This window comes from Oryx dammah, unplaced genomic scaffold, assembly GCF_014754425.2.
Source record: "Oryx dammah isolate SB20612 unplaced genomic scaffold, SCBI_Odam_1.1 HiC_scaffold_8, whole genome shotgun sequence".
Lineage (NCBI taxonomy): Eukaryota > Metazoa > Chordata > Mammalia > Artiodactyla > Bovidae > Oryx > Oryx dammah.
In genome coordinates, this window is record NW_024070192.1 from 22483356 (window position 1) to 22508209 (window position 24854).

Here is a 24854-nt window from a genome sequence, read left to right on the forward strand (position 1 = left end):
TCGTGAAAATTTACTGATACAAGAGACAGGACCACACATTCTTTGTGATTTGTAGAGTGTGAGCTAACCTGCTTGCTTGTACTGACTACAAAAAAAAATACAATCCATTGTGAACACCTTTGGGATCCTAAATATAACTGATGACTGCTGAATATTTATTGGAAGGGCTGATGCTGAAGCTGAAGCTCCAATATTTTGGCCACCTGATTGACGCGAAGACTCCACTCATTGAAAAAGACCCTGATGCTAGGAAGGGTTGAGGGCAGGAGGAGAAGGGGGAGGACAGAGGATGAGATGGTTGGATGGCATCACCGACTGGATGGACATGAGTTTGAGCAAGTTCTGGGAGTTGGTGATGGACAGGCAGTTCATGAGGTCTTAAAGAGTCGGACACGACTGAGCGACTCACCTGAACTGATGACTGCTGCAAAACAAGTTTTTAACTCAAAATCTTCCACGTCCTCAGAAATATTGAAAATGCTCAAGAAAAATATTTCTGAAATTAAAAAGGAAATTCGGTAATGGAAATTAAGCATACTGGGCTACCTTGGGACATCGTGTTACAAAGACCCAACGTCTAGTATCTCAATAAAGGGAAAGTTTTAATAAAATATTCCTAACAGCAATATTCTTCGAAAAGCTAGTATTTCAGTAAAGACAGCTGGGGCTTTTACTTTGCAAACTGCTTGAAAGCCAAATCGAAAGTGCCAACTTCCACAGAGGTGTTGAACACTACTACCACACCAGCTCCACGCCTAGCTCCGAGAAGTCGGAGACAAACCAGAGAGCCGGCAGGGTGGGGATAATCTCGCGAGAAGCAACGTAGAAATCATTTTTCGCGATATTTGGTGCCCAGCCCCTTCGCCCGCCCACCCCCCTCTCTCGCAGGATCACGGTTAATCTCGCGATCTTTTGGAAGTTCCGTTGGGGAAGATGGCGGCGGCCGCGAGCACCCTTCTCTTCTTGCCGCCGGGGACTTCAGACTGAGTCTTCCCTGGGAGGGTGGGACTGCAGGTGCCCTGCGTCCCGGGAGCCTGAACCAACTTGGTTCCTCCATTACTGGTGGGGAAGGGCATATCCTCTTGTGTAGGACTTAGGCCCTCCCCGCCGTCAGGATGAAGGCTCAGGGGGAGACCGAGGGTGAGTGACTGAGGGGGAAATCAGGGGGCGGGACACAGCTGGGGGAGCCAATGCCTCCGCGGGGGCCACTCTCCCTAGGGCTGAGGATCTAGGAGGCGGGATGTGTCTGAGTTTTAGATTCTGACTGCCTTCCTTGGTGATGGAGAGCTTCGACTTTGGGGAGATGGGGGTTCCCAACTTGAGTGTGAAGGTTTCCTATTTGGCAAGGGGCAACATTTGGGCCTCAGGGCATATTTTAGCCTAAAGAGATGGGAGACCGGGCAAATGAACGTAAAACTTGCTTCTTCAAAAGAAATCTGAATGATGACATAAAACAATAATAGAACGCTATATATCAAAGTACTGTAAGATGTTTTGTCGTGAATGAAATGATTAGGTCCTTATGGTATTAAAAGCCAGTAGTTTTCAAAAATGTCACAGCGTTCATATCTTGTGGTATTGTATATTTTTAAAATGCTTTTAATTTCAGTCTTTAAATATCTGAACTGAGAACTGTTGAAAAACACTTTTCTGTGTAACTTTATATTCTCTAAAGTTCCACATTTCAGCTTAGATGCTCCCTTAGCATTTTGGACATAGTTCTGTTGATACACGATTATTTTCTTGTCTTCTCCAATGTACTCTGAGCTTTGTAGAGCAGGATCTTGCCTTACTCATCATTGTATAGTCCTGGGCACATAATGTTGTGTTGTTGTGTTAGTCACTCAGTCGTTTCCGACTCTGTGACCCCACGGACTGCAGCCCACCAGGCTCCTTCACCTATGGAATTCTCCAGGCAAGAACACTGAAGTAGGTTGCCGTTTCCTTCTCCCAGCACATAATAGTTGCTCAAAAACACGTTTCATTGAAGCATTTTTGTAAAGATAAGCCTTTTTTTTTAAATCATCCGCCTTCTTAAGGGAGAGAAGGGAGGTGTGTTTGAAGGAGAAAGAAAAAAGGGTGCAGAGGAATGACAAGTGTAAGTGGAATCTTAGTGAGGCAGGAATTTTGTCTAGTTTGCTCACTGCTGTATCTCTGAGATGTAAAATAGTGCCTGAGTGAATGTCTTAAATGTGGGAATTGCCAAACATTTCTCCAGAATTATAAACTGAATGAAACAACCCCAAGAACAGTTTTCCAGAAGATTAAGGCCTTGGAGGGAGGAGTTGAATCTCGATTTGAAGATGTCGCTACTTCAACTTTGATTGCTGACATTCTATTCATCTTTAAAGACATCTTTTCTGTAACATCCCTAAACTAATTACACACTTTTCCTCCTTTGAATTTTGGTAGTAATGTGTCTCTGTTTTTAAGAGCATATCTCATTTTGCTTTGTGTGATGGTTATTTTCACATTAACTTATCCACACCCCCTCACAGATGTCATCTCAGGCATATTGTATTTTTGCACTGCTGGTCTCCAGCACAGTCCTTGCTCATGTTATGCAGTTAAAAGAATTACAGGAGTGTTTGGAGGTTGTAGGAGGTTCCTTCAAACACTATCTGGGATCCATTCTTTTCTACCTTTCTCTTACCTTTGCCTGAAACTCATTCTTTAGTCACTTGACATCCTCCTTGTTCGTATAGTTTGAATTCGAACAGGAAATAGCTGAATGGCAAATGAAGCTTGTTTTCTTGATAATACTTACAAATTGATCTTTTAAAATTATGTGAAAAAATTAAGAAAGTCTGTATTTTCACATTGAAAACCAATTAACCATAGTAAGGCCATGTTCAAATGTATGCTCTGCATATGTCATGCAAAGGATTTCATGCCTATCATGAAATTATTTTGTTATTAAACAGTCGTCTTGATCCTCAGGACTGGAGGTGGTTCTTTTTTTGCTTCTCATTAAGCCTGAAGAGAAAGCAGTCCCCTTCTATAGTGTTGTTAGATTAGGCCCATAATTTCTGTCTACTTGTTATTAGAAATGAATTCTTTGTGTATTTTGAAGTAAATGATATTGGATAAGATTTTAACTTGAGTTCGTACCAGGATGAAGTATGGGAGTTTTGTTTGCAAGAAAAACTGTGGAAGGTCTTGAAAGAAGAGTTGCTAATAATTTTTTCTGATTTATATCTTAGAGTCGGAAAAGCTGAGTAAGATGAGTTCTCTCTTGGAACGGCTCCATGCAAAATTTAACCAAAATAGACCTTGGAGTGAAACCATTAAGCTTGTGCGTCAAGTCATGGTGAGGACTATGGTGAACTGGATAAAGTGTTGTGCTTAGAAAATTATTTGATAAGCTAAGTTACCTATGTAGACTTTTTCTAGCTAGTTATTATATTATGGTGTGTCTTCAGTTTTATTTCTCATAACATCATACGTACATGATGGCTTTTAGCTTTTAAGTCTACCTAAGAAGATATGTTAATAGAATTGTGTTAATCATGAGTTACAGTAAGCTGGGATATTTTAGGCAAAAGTTGTAAGAAACACACTTATAAAGCACAGTGAGTTTCCTAGTGACCTAGTGTTTAGGATTCCCAGCTTTCATTACTGTAACCTTGGGTTCAATCCCTGGTTGAGGAACTAAGATCCCACAAGTCCCACAGCGCTGCCAAAAAAAAAAAAAGATATCTGTGATAGCCTGATATAGAGAAACATTTACTTTTTACTTCCTGTCAAGCTCCTTGATTCTAATGTGTTAATACTTTCATTGTATCTATACTGCTAGTAGAGTTTGCAATCATTTTTAATTAACTTCACTTGTTTATTCTGTGACTTTCTCTACAGTTTTTTCTCCTTCCTGAGGCATTCACCAGTATGGGGAGCCCTTAGTTAAGTGGTATACAGGGAGTGGGGTGAGTGTATAGCACAGCACTAGTAAGAGAACTGAATTTGCTGTCAAAAAAAAACTTTATTTTAATCTTGACTCCACTACTACCTGTGTAACCTTGGACAAATTGCTTGTTTTTTCCTACCCTCAATTTCCTCATCTAGGAGGTAGAGACACCAGTTTGAGTAAGATGAGCAACACCAGTTTGCTTTTTCACACAGTTTTGCTGTAAAGATCAAATGAGATAACGAACACCAAAATGTCATGTTGCTTAGAGATTTCCATAACTAAGTTCTACAGACATCTTCTGGCTCAGGATTGTATACATAAAAAAGATTTGTAGTTTTTTTTTTTTTAAGTCTTAATGAGAATTTTTCCAGTCTGGTTATTCAGAGGTTGTCATTTTTGTACTAGAAGGCAGCCATATTCTAGTTTGAGATACCACCTCTAAATGATATTGTCATTAGAGAAACATCATGAGCTAGAGGACTCCAGGTGGCTACTAAGACCCTCTCTTGGGTTACCAGTTCTTGGTTTGGTCACCATAGCTTCCATTGTCTACTGGTCACTTTTGCAGATTCAGAAACCTACTTTTATTGGTATGTAAAAGATTTTGAAGAATTTTCAACAACTCTGTGTGTGCATGCTAAGTCTCTTCAGTCATGTCCAACTCTTTACGACCCTATGGACTGTAGCCCACTAGGCTCCTCTGTCCATGGGATTCTCCAGGCAAGAACACTGGCGTGGGTTGCCATGCCCTCCTCCAGAGGGTTTTTTTTTTTTTTCAGAGGATCTTTTAAACCCAGGGATTGAATCCATGTCTCCTGTGGGTCCTGCACTGCCGGCAGATTCTTTACTGCTGATCCACTGGGGAAGCCGTTTTAAAACTGACATACTAAGAAAATCTCAGTAGATTAGTATGAAAGTCAGAATGCCAGTTTATTAACGAGGGTTTGTCTTTCCAGTTACCAAAATACTGGTACCCATTGTCTAGAGCAATGGACATAGTCCTTGTCTATTTAAGGTATAAAGGAATCTGGATTATTAACTAAGCAGATGTTTGGGAGCATGGAATTAGAGCCAAGAAAGATGGATTTAGGGCGTGGAAAAGCCTCAAAACCTATCCTTGTATCATAAAACTGCTCATACTTCTGGGGAGTAGAATGTTGTACAGAGAGAAACTGCTTCCTTGGATAGGTTTAGAAAAATTATGCTAAATTTTTGCTCTTTGGATTTTTGGATTATGTATCTTGTTTCCTAGAGTCAGTCTGTTGGGTGGGCCAAAAATTTCATTCTGGTTTTTCTGTAACATTTTATGGAAAAATCCAAATGAACTTTTTAGCTGGCCCACTAGTTTAACTAAGGTTTGGTTGTATTTCTTAGATTACATGCATATCACATTATTAGGTTTGGGAATTGTCAAATTTGAGCCACTCCATCGTGAGTCTTAGGATATAGTCATCTTCTGCAGGAGGCTGATTTCATTTATTACATTTTGATTCTTCTAATTTTTCCCTGAAAATTATTTTAGATCTGGAAATACCTTTGTTGTAGACGTCTTCTTTTTTTTTTTTTTGGTTGCACTGTGTCATGTGGGATCTTAACCCCACAGCCAGGGATTGAACCCATGTCCCCTGCTTTGGAAGCATGAAGGCTTAACCACTGGACCATCAGAGAAGTCCTAGATGTGAAAATACATTTTTCTCCTTTCATGGGTACAGATACGGTGTATCTATGTATTCCGTAGATTAACCTTTCCTCTTTTGGATAGATGGACAAAATAACAATTAAAAATTTATAGATTATCTAGAATATATAAGAAACATAGAGTATATAGACTACTTCATAATCTGTAGACTATCCTGAAATATTATTTCTAGAATAATATATGTGTTTACCAAAAACTATTGGCTTGGTTAATTTTTACCTCAAATGTTTTCCTATTTTAATATAGGAGAAGAGAGTTGTAATGAGTTCTGGAGGGCACCAACATTTGGTCAGCTGTTTGGAGACATTGCAGAAAGCTCTCAAAGGTTTGTAAACATTGTTGAAATATGCTAACTTCTTAAAAACGCTCCAGTTTAGGAAGGACTTTTATACCTATACTAGAAATGTAAATTGAGATAGGTGGGTGTCACTCTTGATTTCATTATGAAGTTGAGATGAACTTTTACCTGAACTTTTTTTTTTTTACCTGAACTTTTGAAACATTTATTTTTTATTCTATTTTGAAGGCTGATAGAGACTCAAAAAATAATTGATGAAGGGTAACTAGGATAGCATCTAGGAGGGAAATTTTTTTCCTTCACATGTTCTCTCCTAATTAACTCAATAAGAAGATGGACTTTTTGACTCTAAGACTTTTACAGTATTTATTAACACTGTTTTCATAAGAAAATGAAAAGAGGAAAGAAAAAAATGTTTTTAGGAAAGCAAACATGAAATTTAAGTCATGAGCTTGATTATTCAAGCTTATAATTACTACTTCTGTCTGGTTTTGAAGGAAAATGAAAGTAAAAACAGACAAACAGGTTTTACACTGATTATCACAAATGAGCTGGGATTGAATCCATACCCGCTTTACCACTAGATGACCAGCAAGTCCCTAAGTATGTCTTCTGTAAAGATAACTTGTCCCAAATGAGTAAAGAAAAGAGAAAGAAGAAAGGTCCAGTTTTTTTCAAATAGATCTTTTTTTTTAGACCCTTATTGCTTAGGTTGTAACTAAGCCTTATCAGTGAGCTTTGTGCAGATTATAAGCATTTGAACTATAGAAGAGCTTTGTGCCGATTACAAGTATTTGGACTATTGAATGTGTTTATGGCTTTGGAAGGACAGATATACTCCTCAGGATGTTTCTGTCTTTGAAGAATACTGTTTAAGTTATTTGGAGCATGCTTTGTGATTTCCTTTTTTTCACCCTTTTGTAGTAACATCTTTACCAGCAATGACTGACCGTTTGGAGTCTATAGCAAGACAGAATGGGTAAGTAGTATATCTGTAGGCAGAAATATTTAACTTAGTGTTGACTTTGGGTGGCTTTATTTATGTGTCTTCTATTAATTTTTGTTTTGATTTGTTCCTGCTAGACTGGGCTCTCATCTCAGTGCCAGTGGCACTGAATGTTACATCACGTCAGATATGTTCTATGTGGAAGTGCAGTTAGATCCTGCAGGACAGCTTTGTGATGTAAAAGTGGCTCACCATGGGGAGAATCCTGTGGTATGTGTTGATATTTCACTGGAATCTGTGGGGTTTACTTAGGGACATTAATTTTTAAAGAAATTGTTGGGGTTTGAAATAGCTTGGGTTTAGGTTTTTTCACGAGCCACTGTAGAGATGATGTGATGGGCTACAACATCAGTAGCTGTAGAGTGGAATTTAGAATACTCTGGGTCCATCTCTGACATCATCCAAAGGCTTTGACAAGAAGAAACACCAGAGGAACTTTTTCCAATTCATATCAACAAACATGAGCCGCAGTTGAACAATAGATGCTGGGGGTACAAATAATTTAAATTCCTATCCTCAAAGAACTTATAATCAAGAAGGACAGATAATCTCGTATACAGCTAATGTCTCTGAAAAGCCCTGTAATAGAGAGGAATGTAAAAGGTGTATAACCAGACAGTTGGATATGAATTCCAAGGATGGCTTTAAAGAGAGGTCCTAATGTTTTAAACAAGCAACTGAGAGTTGATTCCTTTATAAACTATTTCATATATTCGATTTTTAATTTCCTGACCCAACCCCATGGTTTACCAAGTAGGAAGAAGATGTCTTTGATATCTTAATATAAGGACCTTCTATAGTTTTAATGTTTTTGTTATAAAGCATGTGTTATTAATAAAAAAAGAAAAAAACTTTTGATGTCTTCAAGCATCTTAAAGTAGTTTAGAGTTTTAACATAATTTCTTTAATTTCAGAGCTGTCCAGAGCTTGTACAGCAACTAAGGTGAGCAGCTGACATTTACATTCCCTTTTATTGGCAGACAGTGCTGTTCTTTATAGTTACTATTGAGAATGGTCAGAATTTACTTTTCTAAGGAACAACTTTATTTTCTTGGGTCAAGATTTTTCAAAGTCTGTACTTGATCACTTTCAGAATTGACTTAGCTTTTTTTTTTTTTTACACTCTATTCCATCTATCCTAGGATTTCCCAACCTTGACAGTATTGCCATTTTGGGTTGGGAGATTCTTTGCTCTAAGGGGTTGCCCAGTTCATTCTTGGATGTTAAACAGCATCCCTGGTTTCTCCCAGCTAGTTAGGATCTATGATAAACCTCCTCATCTGTGACTTTGATTATCTGTGATAATCAAAAATATCTCCAGATATTGTCAGACATCCTCTGGAGGACAAAATCACTCCTGGTTGAGAACTACTGAGTTAACCTTAGGAATTCTCTGTGGAACAAAAATAAACAGAACCTAATTATTGAATTAGAGAAAGCTTGAGAAAATTGAGTCTATACTATGGAAAGAACTTTTTTTCACTTTGAGAAAAATTGTTTTATATTTAAGGTTTATGGGTCCCAAATTATAGTAAAGTGCTAGGCTTGAAGATAGTCTCTTTTAGTAATTGATGTTTTTTTGTCATTGGCTTATCTTTTCTTCTTTAATTGATGCAGGAGATTTCCCTGCTTAAATTTAAACCCAGAATTAACTCTCTGGGAATTTGAGAAAGTTGTTACATCAATTTTATGTTTTAAATATAGTGAAGTTATCAGATACGGAGGAGTCTTAAGGGTTTAACATTGAGAAATAAGTTTTACACTCAGCCTTCCAGTGATCAGTTTAATGTCCTTACAGCCAAATACACCAGATTTGAATGAGCTTCGAAAAATTACAATGCAACATAAAAAATAACCTTTTATGATTTCATTTACTCAATAAGTCTAGCAAAGATGTATTATCAGAATAGTCCAGGAAACCAGTATTTCTGGTTCTAATGTAGAATAGGAGACTGTACCAGTTTATGAACTGATGGTGTTCTAGTTAATTTGTAAGCATGTTTGGAAGTGGGAACCTTAGAAAGAATATTAGTCTTTATCAGGTATTTTTAATCACTCTGTATAGATGATGATTTTAAGGTAAGGAATATATTTTGCTGTTGCTCTTATTTCTTTTTAGTGTCTCCATGGCACTTTGGGCAATAAGTATTCAATAAATGCCTGATCAAGTATCTGACATTGTCAGAGCAGTACAGTTTTCAACACAGACATCTTTTTTCTAAGTTTGAAAAAGGATATAGAGACTTAGAATTGTTGAGTTGTGTTGGATTCCTGCCTATAAAAGCTTACTTGACTAAGAATCCATCTCTGAATGTTAGGTTTTAGGATGCCAGGATTCCTGGTAGTAGTTTCTTTTTCCTGGGGTAAATCTTGTTATAGGAACATTTTTAAAAATGTTTGCCTCCACACTACCTATTCTGCCTTTGCTTAGGTCTCCTATCTCTCTCCCACTGTTCATTTCCTTTCTCTGCTCTTACTGTATACATGAAAGTGTCCTATCTTCCTAATTTATTTACTTCCTTTTTCTCTCTAAAAGATTTTTTTTTCCTCATGACATCCAGTCATCTCAGTTACAAATTAAGAGGGGAAGTGATTTATTTAACAAATTAAGAGGGGAAGTGATTTATTTAACAAATTAAGAGGGGAAGTGATTTATTTAAACTAAGTCTCATTACTTAAGAACAAATTAGTATATGAGGTAACAGGTCTTTTTGACTATCTTTTATACTGTTTATTAGCACCTTTTCCCAAAAAATGGAGCAGAGAAAGGAGTATTTTCTTTTGCAACTTTTGACTGATTCTAGAAAACTCAGGGGGGAAAAAATTAAAGCAAATTATTAAGATTAGTTTTATATAGCCTTGATTTTGGGGACTTTGCTGATAAGATTGAGTAGTAATTGTATGTTTTATTCTCTTCCCTCTCTCCTCTTCCCTGAACATCTTACAGGGAAAAAAATTTTGATGAATTTTCTAAGCACCTTAAGGGTCTTGTTAATCTTTATAACCTTCCTGGGGACAAGTAAGTATTTTTTGCTTTTGTTTGAAAAATTAGTATAAATCTATAAATCATTTTGTACTTAGAAATTTGCCAAGTCTTCTGCCCTAGCTCATTTGTGATTTCTGTTCATACTGACAGTCTATAACTCAGCTTCTAACTTAATGTCTTTTAAAGGTATTTTAAATAAACTGTATCTGAATTAATGATTATAGTGCTAGAAGGTAGATTATAATCCTTGAGGTATCTTCAGCATATTGATTTCTAGGCCGAAAGAAATTGTCATGGGACTGGTTTTATATTTTTAACCTACCTGGGATTCTGCTTACTTGCTTGGTCTTTTAAGTAGAGATAAAAATTAGTTTTGGTAGATCACTAATGATTTTCTTTTTAATGTTTTTTTTTTTTTAATATCTAAGTTGCCTCCAAGGTAGATTTGCTCTCTAGGTTTTCAGTGTTTGTGTATATGTATATTTGTTAACTAATTCTTGTTGTGTTTACTTTCTAGCAAACTGAAGACTAAAATGTACTTGGCTCTCCAATCCTTAGAACAAGATCTATCTAAAATGGCAGTTATGTATTGGTAAGACTGGCTAAAGTATCAATTCTCTTTGACCTTGTTCTTAAAGTTTTTTTTGTCTATGGGTTACTAGGCTTCTGTTATTTAAAAAATATGTATTATAGATGTATGTTACTGTGCATCTGTATTTTACGTGTACTGTACATCTTGTCCATATCCTTTCACTTCCCAAATGATTTCATTCCATTTTCTGAATATCAGTATCCCTAAGTTGTTGGTTGGTATTCCATAGGTTTTATGAGAAGACTTGTGAAACCTGGCCTCCCTTCTGATAAATAATAGTATAGTTGTAATTTTTGTTCACCATATTATACACTGGTGTATTCTTAGAAATAATCCCTTCACCTTGAGGGTGAAATATAATTGTTAAATGCCCAAGATAGAGTCATTAGGATAGAATTAAAAGATGTGTAAGGGCTGAACTCATTATCACATTGTATACTAATACCTTCAGGGCTTAAATGTAAATAAACATAGATCATTTGTCTTATAGGAAAGCAACCAATGCTGGTCCCTTGGATAAGATTCTTCATGGAAGTGTTGGCTATCTCACTCCAAGAAGTGGGGGTATGTGATACTATTTTGCTTGTTTAGAAAAAAACCTAATTTTTAGTTGAAAGATTACTACTTCAAATTTCATCTTGGTTTTATAAGCAGAAGGTGAAAATTACTTGTCATTTGTGATGGTTTTCTTTTTGTTTAATTGAAATGTAGTTGATTTTCAATGTTGTATTAGTTTCTGGTATATGGTAAACTGATTCAGTTATACATACTTTTATTCTTTTTCCTATTCTTTTTCATAATAGTTTATTACAAGATACTGAATGTAGTTCCCTCTGCTATACAGTAGGACACTGTTGTATAATAGTTTGTATCTGCCAATCCCAGACTCCACATTTACCCCTCTCTCATTTGTGTATTTTTCAATGGTTTCTAAGGTGTCAATACTTGCCCTCCCCTAGTTTTCTTATTTTTTAATTGTGAAGTAAATTGTTGCTGCTAGAAATAATACTTATGCTTCTGTCATATTTCATAAGTTGCTTTGGATCATGAGTTCTCATATTTTAAACTATTTTCTTGTATATAGGTTTATAGGAAGGGAATATTTTTCTTTATTTGTGAGTTACCTGATAAAGTAGTGATGTTTTATTTTTCTTAGGTCATTTAATGAACTTGAAGTATTATGCCTCTCCTTCTGACCTGCTGGATGATAAGACAACATCCCCTATCATTTTGCATGAGAATAATGGTAAGACTTTCACTATAAAGTAACTAAAGGTTTTGCTCAGTGTTTAAAAAATATTTTAAAAAAATTGAATGCCCAGACCTGCCTGTACTTTCTGGTTTGCTACTCCCAAGTGAATATGCCATCCCTATCAAAGTTTTCCATTGAGTTTGCTTCTGATATATACATACACATGCATACATATATACACATGTATATATACATTTGTTGTCGTCTAGTTGCTCAGTCATGCTCGGCTCTTTTGCGACCCCATGGACTGTAGCCTGCCAGGCTCCTCGTCCATAGGATATACATATGTAATAAAAAAGCCTAATTGGTCCTTTTGAATGAGTAAATGAGTGAATGAGAAAATGTAAATGATCTGACTTGAAATTTACTTTAATCGTTACTTTAAAGGTAAAGAAGTTAACCAACTTACTAAAGAACTAAAATAATGGATCTTATTTTGTATTTGCACTTTTTTTTGGGTACACCACATGGCTTGCTGGATCTTAGTTCTTTGAGCAGAGATGGAATCCCATGCCTTTGGGAGTGAAGGCACAGGGTTCTAACCATAGACTGCCAGGGAGTTCCTGTATTTGCACTTTAATAGACTAAAACCTAATGAAAAATGGCCTAATACCTCATTTTGCTCCCCTTTTAACTTCAATCATTGACTGTCTATAGTCATAATTCTATTTAAATGCATTCTGAAGTTGGAGAAAATAAGTTAATATTGGTAATCAGTCTTTAAAATTTTTTTCCCTAGACTGCATTGTTTCCTATATTTTGTATTATTTACTAACAGAATTATTGGTTTGTTAGAAAGGTACTTGTAGCATTTCTAAGTTATATAGGTATAGAATCTGATAATTAAGGCTGACAAATTACACAGAAGCTAGCTTTTTATTTTTTAATGTTAAGATCCTTATAATTTGTGTTACTCTGGAGAATACCATTTTTTTTTCTTTTTCCCAGTTCCTCGATCTTTGGGCATGAATGCATCAGTGACAATCGAAGGAACGTCTGCTATGTATAAACTCCCAATTGCACCATTAATTATGGGATCACATCCAGTTGACAACAAATGGTAAGTGAAATATAATTCTAGGGTAGCAAAGTCCATTTTTTTCAACTTTAAGCCCAGTAAGAAACAAGTATTACTTTGACTTGGCTCTTCCCACACTTGACTTTCTAGGGGTGGGCTTTTTGTTTTATCCATTTGATTTCTCTTTTCGGTATTTGCATGCTCCTCTTTGAAGTCTGCTCACAGAACATATCTTTATCGTGAGAGAGAAGAGAACTGTGCTACTTCCACTGGCTTAGTGGTTTAGTGGTTGCTCTCTGGGATTTTCTTATGGGACTTTATGTTGATCTGGAGCTATGTTGGAGTAATATTAATAACTAGAGAATGTGTTTCAGGATAGATGTTCAATAAGATACTTTCGGGTTAACAACTAGGATATTTTGGAATTGGGAGAAGGAAGTTCAAAGAGTGAAGTTTGATAGCCTTTGTATGTGTTTATGTGATACAAACGTGTCTGAGTGTTGAGATTTTTCATTTTTACATTAATTTAGTATCCCAATCCTTCATGTTTTTTTGTTTTTTTGAAGGACTCCCTCCTTCTCCTTAGTTACCAGTGCCAACAGTGTTGATCTTCCTGCTTGTTTCTTCTTGAAATTTCCCCAGCCACTTCCAGTATCTAGAGCATTTGTTCAGAAAATTCAGAACTGCACAGGTGAGTTTTAAGAAGCATCAGAAGCTAACAGTTGTTATAAAAGTGAAAGCAAACTTCAAATTCACATTATCTTAGCCCTCTTTCAGTCTTGACCTCAAAAAACTAGTGATAGGTATAGATATCATGGTGTTTTGAACTACTCAATGCTTATTAGTAAGTACTTTTTGAATAAATGGGTGAATGAAGGGAAAACTGAGCTGTCAACATTTTCATTTTACTGTGATTATATTGATCTTTGCTGTTCCAGGAATTCCATTGTTTGAAACTCAGCCAACTTATGTACCCCTCTATGAACTGATCACTCAATTTGAACTGTCAAAGGATCCTGACCCCTTACCTTTGAATCACAACATGCGATTTTATGCTGTAAGTAAGGCCTTATGGATTGTTGTAGATTATGCTTGGACCCAAGATCAGAATCTTCCTTTTATAGGATACCTGAGATCAGAAGACATTCTTTTGGCTTACCGGATCATGTCCTATTTTCTCAGTCAGGCAGGAAATTCCAGATATCTTTGAAATGTACTGAAAAAGAACATAATCTCCAAGTTAGGAAACAGTGTACATTGAATTGTTGAAATTTCAAATGAAAGTCTCTTAATGGTATTCTCAACTTTTATAAGCTTATAAGTAGGTATTGAGAATTCTTGCTATTTAATCCTTTCAAGTGCTGTGAACTTCTGATCTACAGAGTACTTACAGAGAAGAAAGTACTGGAATGAGTGAATTAAGGACGGTTTTAAAACCACATCTGAACTTGAATTTATTTGAATGTTTGACAGTAGTCTAAAGTAACAGTTCCTCAATTCTGGCTCCATTATAACTGTATAGGGTGTTATTAAAAATAAAAATTTTGCACTTACTGTTCAGGGACCCTTTTTATACAGATTTCTGAGGTAATTTTTATGTTAGCTAAGTTAGGAAACCACTGGCAGAACATTTACAAAAAAGGGGTCTTTTCAGCCAAGTGAGTGATTGGCATTTAACGTCAGGTGACCAGTAATTCACTGTGGAGCTTTATTGTTCAGCAAGAAATTGCTGATTTTTGAGGAGTAGGGTGGTTTTTTTTTTTTCTTTTTCAGGATAGTTTGTGGTTGGAGTACAGTGGCTGAGTAAATAGCATTTGTTCCCTTTGTTCTTTTTGCCCAGGCTCTTCCAGGTCAACAGCACTGCTATTTCCTCAACAAGGATGCTCCTCTTCCAGATGGTAGAAGTCTACAGGGAACCCTTGTTAGCAAAATCACCTTTCAGCACCCTGGCCGGGTTCCTCTTATCCTGAATCTGATCAGACACCAAGTGGCCTATAACACCCTAATAGGAAGCTGTGTCAAAAGAACTATTCTGAAGGAAGGTACTGCCTTTCCTTTTGCTGTATTTACCGGTAAATGGTACTGATTACTCTAGTAGTTCTCTAATTTGGTGGCTCATCATATCACCTGTGGAGCTTCTGAAACTACAAATATTTGGTTTCCATACCAAATGAACTTAATTAGAATCTCTGTGGGAGGAGTTGGGAACCTAGTTTAAGCTCTGTGGATAATTTTGATGGAAGCAATCTGTATATTGGCATATGGAAACTACTGAGGTTTTTTGCAATGGACTTACTGTTTTTCTGCATGCAGTGGTGTAATTGGGTACCTAGGGCCCTGAATCTTGCAGCAGATATATAAGGTATAATTTGAGATTTTGTAGGAAGAGAGTTCTTGACATCTAAATTTTAGGTTGTTAGGCAGTGCTTCTCATGTTTTAATCCTGAGTATATTTTCTCCACCTTCTTTGGAGAATTTTGTCATATAGCTTAAAAACAGGTGAGACCTGTGCTTTTTCTTTCTCTCCCAGGATTCTGGAATGCTGATGTTTTTCACACAGTTTGCTCTTAGAAATCTTGATATGACTTTTGGCTGATCATAGTTAATTTTTGATCATAGTTGATCATAGTTAATTTTTTACATTAGTTGTAAACAGTTCAGTGATAGAACTGTGCCAAATGGTAGGCAAGAAGAAACCCAGAAGGTAAATCAGGACGTATATTTTATGGGAATGAGAATTGTTCTAGAAACGAAAAATTTTAGAAAGTTGAAGTAATGACACAGAGCATGTGCAAGTATCCTTATGACCCTTCTGTTTCATGTATCTCAATCCTAGGAGATTACCCACATAGCTTTAGAGCATTTAAAAATGAGTTTTTGTGAGATAGTTATGAAGTTAGTCCTACAGAGGTGCATACTTTTTCCCAAGAAAGTATATAACTCTTGTCTCCTGGCTTTCAGCATGTTTGGCTTAGAAACCAATGACGATAGTTATATGTAAGTGTATTTGGCATAAATATATCATTTTAGATTGTATTCTCTACATCCATGTTTACCAAACTATGGAATGTATAGCTAACAGCTGTATACTAGTAGAAAGCAGGGTTTATGACAGTGATTCTGATGTCTGCTTATCAAATAGAATGAGAAACTCCTCTTGGCCACATTTATTTTCAGAATTGATTTTCAAGGCAGGATGTTTATATCTGCCAAGGACTTTATCAATTTAGGGATTAAATATCTTCATTTTAAAAGACTGAAGTTTACTTTGTTTTAGAGTACTTATAACATAAACTGGTAGATTCTTAGAATCTGATTTCTTCAGTCACCTGTGAGTGCCAGTGGGTTTTATGTTTTTAAAAAAATGTGTGGGATTTAGTTTCAGTGAGGGAGAGAAAGGATTTCATAATTAATGATTACTATTTACGTATCTGAAGTCTTTTTATCTGGTTGATTATTTTATGATCCTTTTCTTTGCCTTTTAGATTCTCCAGGGCTTCTCCAATTTGAAGTGTGTCCCCTCTCAGAGTCTCGTTTCAGCGTGTCTTTTCAACACCCTGTGAATGACTCCCTGGTGTGTGGTGAGTTATGTGGGTGGCTAGCACCTCTGTCAGGGTAGCAGTTTGGTCCTTTTATCTCTTCTTGAAAAGTCAGAAACTGAAGCCAAACCCATCCTAAACACCTCCTATATGTTTTGTTTTTCAGTGGTAATGGATGTGCAGGACTCAACACATGTGAGCTGTAAACTCTACAAGGGGCTGTCAGATGCACTCATCTGCACAGATGACTTCATTGCCAAAGTTGTTCAAAGGTAGCACTGGCTCTTTTTCATCAGAGCACCATTAAGAGGTTTATAAAGAATGCTGTTTTCAGTAATAAATGAATTAGAAATTTAGGAGAAAGGCATTTACTCACTGCTTTGAATTCACACCTCTCTGCTTTTGGATCTAGAAGCAATATGAGTTTTTTATTTTATAAATCTCATGAGAGTAACAGGAAGTAAAGTAGGTAACTTCAGACCCAGTGTTAGGGCTCTTTTATGAGGGAGAGAGCTGAAAAAAGATGTAGATCTTTTTTTCACTTTTCCTCTGTGTCATTTTTGTAAAAAACACATGTAATATGTCAGACAGAAGTATGTGGGAGCCAATGGTAGACCCCTCCGTATGTGGCTTCCATCACACACTTTAGCCATTCAGCTTCCTGGAAGCATTAATATGTAATTTCAAGATTTTTTAGAGCAGGTATGAGTGGTCTGTTTAGTAAATAAATTTTATTGACACATAAGACATGCCTGTAAATGAACACGTGCCTGTTCCTTTATACACTGTCTATGGTAGCTTTTGAGCTAAGATGGCAGAGTAGTTGAACAGAAACCATATAATCTTAAAAAGTTAATATATTACTATCTGGTCTTTTAAGAAAGGTTGTTGACATAGTCTGGAGCAAATTGTTTTCAAACATGTTTATAAACATAAATTTATCTGTAACATTAAAAGTGCTTTGCTTTAAAATATAAAGGATTTCCTGCCAGTGGTAGTACTTTTCACAGTATAGCTTTGGGGTGATTTAAGCTATTTAAGTATAGAATTTGATGGGTCAAGAGATTTTTCTAGTGGTTCATCAATTAAGATAAATTGTATATACTGTTACACCATTAATCATATGTGAAGTCCCCAAAGGAGGGCATTTTCTTGTACCAGTTTTATTTTAGTTCAGTATGGTATCTAATTATTTGGACTTTTGTTTATAATTGGTTTGTTTTTGGTGGCATGTCAAAGGAGGTTGATGATTGCCTCCTGGTCCAGACTTTTTTTTTTTTGGCTGCTCTTTGTGGCTTGCAGGATATCAGTTCCCCATCCAAGGATTGAACCTGGGCCTTCAGCAGTGAAAGCTTGGAGTCCTAACCACTAGACCACCAGGGAATTTCTTCCAGATTCTTTTTATTTATTCATTCATTCATATAAAATATTTATTTGGCTGTGCCAGTTCTTAGTTGTGGCATGTGGGATCTAGTTCCTTACCAGGGATCAAAATCAGGCATCCTGTGTTGGGAGTATGGAGTCTTAGCCACTGGACCATCAGGGAAGTCTTCCTCCAGATTCTTTTTAGAATGGGTATATCCAAAGCTCTGGCATTTTACAGAACTGCTCCTGCCTTACAGGTTATCTGCCTTACCTGAAAACTGTTTATTGCAAATCTTTACTTAAGACAAAAGTAAAGCCTTTATCTCAAATGAAAAATTGGTTTAAGTAGCAGCTAGCGCATTGTTCATTTTGTTTTTTCCATCTTATTTTACAGATGTATGTCGATTCCTGTGACGATGAGGGCTATTCGGAGGAAAGCTGAAACCATTCAGGCCGACACCCCAGCACTGTCCCTCATTGCAGAGACAGTTGAAGACATGGTGAAAAAGAACCTGCCCCCGGCTAGCAGCCCAGGGTATGGCATGACCACAGGCAACAACCCAATGAGTGGTACCACTACACCAACCAACACCTTTCCGGGGGGTCCCATTACCACCTTGTTTAATATGAGCATGAGCATCAAAGATCGGCATGAGTCGGTGGGCCATGGGGAGGACTTCAGCAAGGTATCTCAGAACCCAATTCTTACCAGTTTGTTGCAAATCACAGGGAACGGGGGGTCTACCATTGGCTCGAGTCCGACCCCTCCTCATCACACGCCGCCACCTGTCTCTTCGATGGCCGGCAACACCAAGAACCACCCGATGCTCATGAACCTTCTTAAAGATAATCCTGCCCAGGATTTCTCAACCCTTTATGGAAGCAGCCCTTTAGAAAGGCAGAACTCCTCTTCCGGCTCACCCCGGATGGAAATGTGCTCGGGAAGCAACAAGACAAAGAAGAAGAAGTCATCAAGATTACCACCTGACAAACCAAAGCACCAGACTGAAGATGACTTTCAGAGGGAGCTATTTTCAATGGATGTTGACTCACAAAACCCTATCTTTGATGTCAACATGACAGCTGACACGCTGGATACGCCACACATCACTCCAGCTCCAAGCCAGTGTAGTACTCCCCCAACAACTTACCCGCAACCAGTACCTCACCCCCAACCCAGTATTCAAAGGATGGTCCGACTATCCAGTTCAGACAGCATTGGCCCAGATGTAACTGATATCCTTTCAGACATTGCAGAAGAAGCTTCTAAGCTTCCCAGCACTAGTGACGATTGTCCACCCATTGGCACCCCTGTTCGAGATTCTTCAAGCTCTGGGCATTCTCAGAGTGCCCTCTTTGACCCTGATGTCTTTCAAGCCAATAATAATGAAAATCCATACACTGATCCAGCTGACCTTATTGCAGATGCTGCTGGCAGCCCCAGTAGTGACTCACCTACCAATCATTTTTTTTCTGATGGAGTAGATTTCAATCCTGATTTGTTGAACAGCCAGAGCCAAAGTGGTTTTGGAGAAGAATATTTTGATGAAAGCAGCCAAAGTGGAGATAATGATGATTTCAAAGGATTTGCATCTCAGGCACTAAATACTTTGGGGGTGCCAATGCTTGGAGGTGATAATGGGGAGACTAAGTTTAAAGGCAATAGCCAAGCTGACACGGTTGATTTCAGTATTATAGCAGTGGCTGGTAAGGCTTTGGGTCCTACAGATCTTATGGAGCATCACAGTGGTAGCCAGAGTCCTTTATTGACCACTGGGGACTTAGGGAAAGAAAAGACTCAAAAGAGAGTAAAGGAAGGCAATGGTGCCAGTAACAGTAGTTTGTCAGGGACAGGATTAGACAGCAAACCAGGGAAGCGCAGTCGAACCCCTTCTAATGATGGCAAAAGCAAAGATAAGCCTCCAAAGCGGAAGAAGGCAGACACTGAGGGAAAGTCTCCATCTCACAGTTCTTCTAACCGACCTTTCACCCCACCTACTAGTACAGGTGGATCCAAATCTCCAGGCAGTTCAGGAAGATCTCAGACTCCCCCAGGTGTTGCCACACCACCCATTCCCAAAATTACTATTCAGATTCCTAAGGGAACTGTGATGGTGGGCAAGCCCTCTTCTCACAGTCAGTATACCAGCAGTGGTTCTGTGTCTTCCTCAGGAAGTAAAAGCCACCATAGCCATTCTTCCTTATCTTCTGCTTCCAACTCAGGCAAGATGAAAAGCAGTAAATCAGAAGGTTCATCAAGTTCTAAGTTAAGTAGCAGTATATATTCTAGCCAAGGGTCTTCTGGATCTAGCCAGTCCAAAAATTCATCCCAGTCTGGGGGAAAGCCAGGCTCCTCTCCTATTACCAAGCATGGACTGAGCAGTGGCTCCAGCAGCACCAAGATGAAACCTCAAGGGAAGCCATCATCACTTATGAATCCTTCTTTAAGTAAACCAAACATATCCCCTTCCCATTCAAGGCCACCTGGAGGCTCTGATAAGCTTGCCTCTCCAATGAAGCCTGTTCCTGGGACTCCCCCATCCTCTAAAGCCAAGTCCCCTATCAGTTCAGGTTCTGGTGGTTCTCATATGTCTGGAACTAGTTCAAGCACCGGCATGAAGTCATCTTCAGGGTTAGGATCCTCAGGCTCATTGTCTCAGAAAACTCCCCCATCATCTAACTCTTGTACAGCATCTTCCTCTTCCTTTTCCTCAAGTGGCTCTTCCATGTCATCCTCTCAGAACCAGCATGGGAGTTCCAAAGGGAAATCTCCCAGCAGAAATAAGAAGCCGTCTTTAACAGCTGTCATAGATAAACTGAAGCATGGGGTTGTCACCAGTGGCCCTGGGGGTGAAGACCCAATGGACGGCCAAATGGGGGTGAGCACAAATTCTAGCCATCCTGTGTCCTCCAAACATAACATGTCTGGAGGAGAGTTCCAGGGCAAGCGTGAGAAAAGTGATAAAGACAAATCAAAGGTTTCCACCTCGGGGGGCTCAGTGGATTCATCTAAGAAGACCTCAGAGTCTAAAAATGTGGGGAGCACGGGTGTGGCAAAAATTATCATCAGCAAGCATGATGGGGGATCCCCCAGCATTAAAGCCAAAGTGACTTTGCAGAAACCTGGGGAAGGTGGTGGAGAAGGGCTTAGGCCTCAGATGGCCTCTTCCAAAAACTATGGCTCTCCACTCATCAGTGGTTCCACTCCAAAGCATGAGCGTGGCTCTCCCAGCCATAGTAAGTCACCAGCATATACCCCCCAGAATCTGGACAGTGAAAGTGAGTCAGGCTCCTCCATAGCAGAGAAATCTTATCAGAACAGTCCTAGCTCAGATGATGGCATCCGACCTCTTCCAGAATACAGCACAGAGAAGCATAAGAAGCACAAAAAAGAAAAGAAGAAAGTAAAAGACAAAGATAGGGACCGGGACAAAGACCGAGACAAGAAAAAATCTCATAGCATCAAGCCAGAGAGTTGGTCTAAATCACCCATCTCTTCAGACCAGTCCTTGTCTATGACAAGTAACACAATCTTATCTACAGACAGGCCCTCAAGGCTCAGCCCTGACTTTATGATTGGGGAGGAAGATGACGATCTTATGGATGTGGCCCTGATTGGCAACTAGGAACCTATTTAAAGCAAAAATATGGCCAGAGAAGAACTAAGTGTATAGGCAAATTACCATGAGTCAGACAGGTCTGATTTTGTATTTAAGAATCTTAAATGGCGTGGCTTTGACACCAAGTGGGATGAATTTTGAAAGGCATAGCCGGACCCTACTAAAGAGACCATAGGGTTTGATTCTGGTTACCACAAATCACTTGTTCCTTTGCCAGAAAAAAAAAAAAAGTTTTAAAATATTTGCTTATGAAAGGGAGGGGGTGGGAAGGGGCTTAGGGAGAGGGAAGGGTGGGAAACAGTTTTGTGGGAAATATTCATATATATTTTTTCTCCCTTTTTCCATTTTTAGGCCATGTTTTAAACTCATTTTAGTGCATGTATTTGAAGGGCTGGGCAGAAAATGAAAAAGCAATACATTCCTTGATGCATTTGCATGAAGGTTGTTCACCTTTGGGTAGTTGTCCATTGAGGCAGGGGCAAATGAAGGACTTGGGTCATTTTGGACACTTAAGTAATGTTTGGTGTCTGTTTCTTAGAGGAGTGACTTGGGAGGGAAGATGATTTTAGCTATTTATTTGTAATATTTTAACCCTTTATCTGTTTGCTTTTATACAGTGTTTTTTCTAATTCTATGAGGTTCAGGGTTCAAAATGATGGGAGGCAAGGAGGAGGCTTATTTGGTGGTAGGGAGCTTGTGGCTTATGCTGGTAATGTAGTATCAAGCTGAAGCAGATCAGTCAGAGCCCACCTTTGGAGTCAAGTAGAAAACCAAAATGGTGTTTTTGTTATAGGAGGTTTTTCATAGGGTTCAGACATCATAGGAATATTAGGAGTTATCTTTCTGTGGAGGTATTGATTTACAGTTTCTTTTTCCTTTAAAGAAAGCTCGGCTGGCTTTTTGGGATGTAAACATGTTTTCAAATGCAGTAAAGTTTAAAAAGTGGGATAGCCTCCCTGACCCAGTGGCATGAAAACCATTACAGAATTCATAGTTCTCCTATTTCTACAATGTGCCAAAAGTCCACATCCCAGCATTTTGTTTGTAGGAGAACTGATGCCATTCCTGAGAACTGGGCTCCTTGTTTCCCTTCATCACAAGGATAAGGAGTCCAGACTTTAATCACTCCACTGTATGCTCCCTTAGATAAAACTAAAAAATTTGCAGCCATAGTTCACTTAAAACAGTTTTCAAGCTCACTTGAAGTAATGGGGGCCTGGAATGCTAGGTGGGCATGAAGATAAACCCTTGCTACTATGTAGCAACACAATTGGACCTTTTTGGAAGAACAGGTCTGAGTCTGGATTCTGGGGGACATCAATAAGAAGCCCTTCTCATACATATAGAAATCCAGGAGACCATTTGAGTGCAACACAAGTTCTCAGTATTTGGAGGGTCCTCTCAAAATTCTGCGGCCTTACTTTGATTTTGACACCTGCACTGTGCCATTCCTGATGATTCCATTCAGGATCTGTATCAGCAGGATGGGGCACGATCCCCAGCACAACTCTTCTGGATTAAAAAAAAAAAAAAAAAAAAGCCAGGTGATTCATTTGTGTGTGTGTGTGTGTCATAAGTGGAGTGACTTCATCAGATACTGAAGATTTCTATATTCAGCTCTTTCTGCAGGTTGGAGTTAGCATAGAGTTGGAAAATCAGCTTTGGCTTTCTTTCCTGACTGTCTCTGATTTCCTTTAGTGTTCTCCCTTTTCTGGTCCTCAGCTCTCAACAACTCTGCCACTTTTGTGTCCCAAGGTAATAAGAAGTAGGAAACGAAACATTGCAAAGTGGAGCAAGAAAAGTTATCGGTTACCGTATCAGAGTCAAATGTCTTGGGTGACACTAAGGAGGACATGGGCAAGGTGATACCAGAGTGCTTTATCTTGTGATGCTGATACAGTAGCAGCCTCTCAGACATACAACCAGGTTGGATTTCTCACAAGTTTCTCACCTAGTTTTGAATCTTATCCCATTGGTTTCTGCAGGAAAAAAAAAAAAAAAGTTAAAATGGTTTTAAGTTTGGGTGGGGAAAGTATGGGGAATGTACTGCATAATATCAGGGGCTCAGCTCCCCCAAGTAGAGCCAACAAATACCAAAATGAGTAAACTGGGAAGCTTTTTCTCTCTTTCTGTCTTCATCCCAGATCAAAGAATTCCGAGTTAGGATCTGGATGAAGGATAAGCCCCTGAATTGTCGATGGGCACACCCCACACACTGACCCAGCATCTGAACTTGCTTAACAGGGAGCCGGGGCTAAACTGCTTCACCCTGCCTGAGAACCAGGGAGCACTGCATTTCTCCACAGGGTGGAGGAGAAGAGGCAGAATAAACCAAGCCTGGGACACCTCCCTCCTGTCTAGGTGTACTCATTCTTCTGTTTCAAAAGACGACAAGGACATGAAGTCAACTTCTACCTATCTTCTGCTGCTGGTGTCTTATGTATTCTTAGTTTGACCTGATTCCTCTTGTCTTTTGGCTTCATGTTAGGGGTTCTTGGTCAAAACCTGCTCTGATGTACATGAAGATTCCAGGTTCAAAAAATCAGTTTCTTTTAAAATAAGTATGGGGGGAGGTGTGAAATGAAACAGGATATAATTGCCAAAACTAGGCTTGAGGTTGGTGGCTCTTGGAAGGATTTTCCTCAAGGCCTAGGTCTGAAAATACAGGGCAGCACTATCATGAATTCTGAAAAGAAACCTTCCAGGGAGCCAGTGAGTCATAGTATCCAGTTGAGTCACTTAAAGCAGATTCCAGTATAGGAACTCATTCACAATCCCTTGGCAGTCTCATTTCTTTAACCTTTTATTCCTAAATCTCCCTCCCTCTTTATTTCTACCCTTAAATTTTTTTGAGGGGTAGGAAGTACCTAACATCTCAGAAGCTAGGTTGGGAAACATGCTCAGTTGTAGAAAAACTGAGCTTTAAATTTTGCGTTTTTAAAATGTACATCAGGAGCAGTTGGGGAGGGTCTTTTCTAAAAAAACTTTCAAATTTGATTTTCTGTGCATATGGCCGTTCTGTAAATACTTGGGGTTTTTCATTTTTTTGAAAGTAGACAAAAATCTGTGGGATTTTTTTCCCAAAACATTACAAAAATGTGTTTATTTACATGCAAATAAATTTCTTTGATAAAAAGCATCATGTGTATGTGTAATAAATTTTTAACTTTTGAATGCTTTTGTTTATTCAGCTTTTTAAAAATCCAATCAAAAAAATTTAACAAAGTAAAAAAGTCTCCTGAGTAGTACTTGATAATGGGTTAACTGGAAAGGATAATTGAAATTAGAGAAAAACCTGTGGAAGTTTTCATCTAATTTATCTTGCTCATGCCACTTTTACTATCTTTTGCAGGCCTCTGTCACCAAATTCATCAGTAGTTCTTAGAGAAAACTGCTCTAAGATGCTGCTGCTGCTGCTAAGTCGCTTCAGTCGTGTCCGACTGTGTGCGACCCCAGAGAAAGCAGCCCACCAGGCTCCCCCGTCCCTGGGATTCTCCAGGCAAGAACACTGGAGTGGCTTGCCATTTCCTTCTCCAGTGCATGAAAGTGAGAAGTGAAAAGTGAAGTCGCTC

General features: G+C 38.4%; 1 protein-coding gene across 1 annotated transcript; it reads left to right on the forward strand.

Annotated features, from left to right (window-relative positions):
* The first annotated feature begins 877 nt into the window (after nucleotides 1-877).
* Nucleotides 878-24421, forward strand: MED1 (mediator complex subunit 1). Its single transcript, XM_040245495.1, has 17 exons — nucleotides 878-1140; nucleotides 3204-3310; nucleotides 5853-5931; nucleotides 6829-6883; nucleotides 6988-7120; nucleotides 7825-7853; nucleotides 9858-9929; nucleotides 10414-10488; nucleotides 10979-11052; nucleotides 11645-11734; nucleotides 12689-12800; nucleotides 13325-13449; nucleotides 13697-13815; nucleotides 14599-14800; nucleotides 16244-16339; nucleotides 16464-16569; nucleotides 18057-24421. The coding sequence occupies exons 1-17, from the start codon at nucleotides 1116-1118 to the stop codon at nucleotides 21286-21288; spliced, it is 4731 nt and encodes a 1576-aa protein (XP_040101429.1). The 5' UTR covers nucleotides 878-1115; the 3' UTR covers nucleotides 21289-24421.
* The last annotated feature ends 433 nt before the right edge of the window (nucleotides 24422-24854 follow it).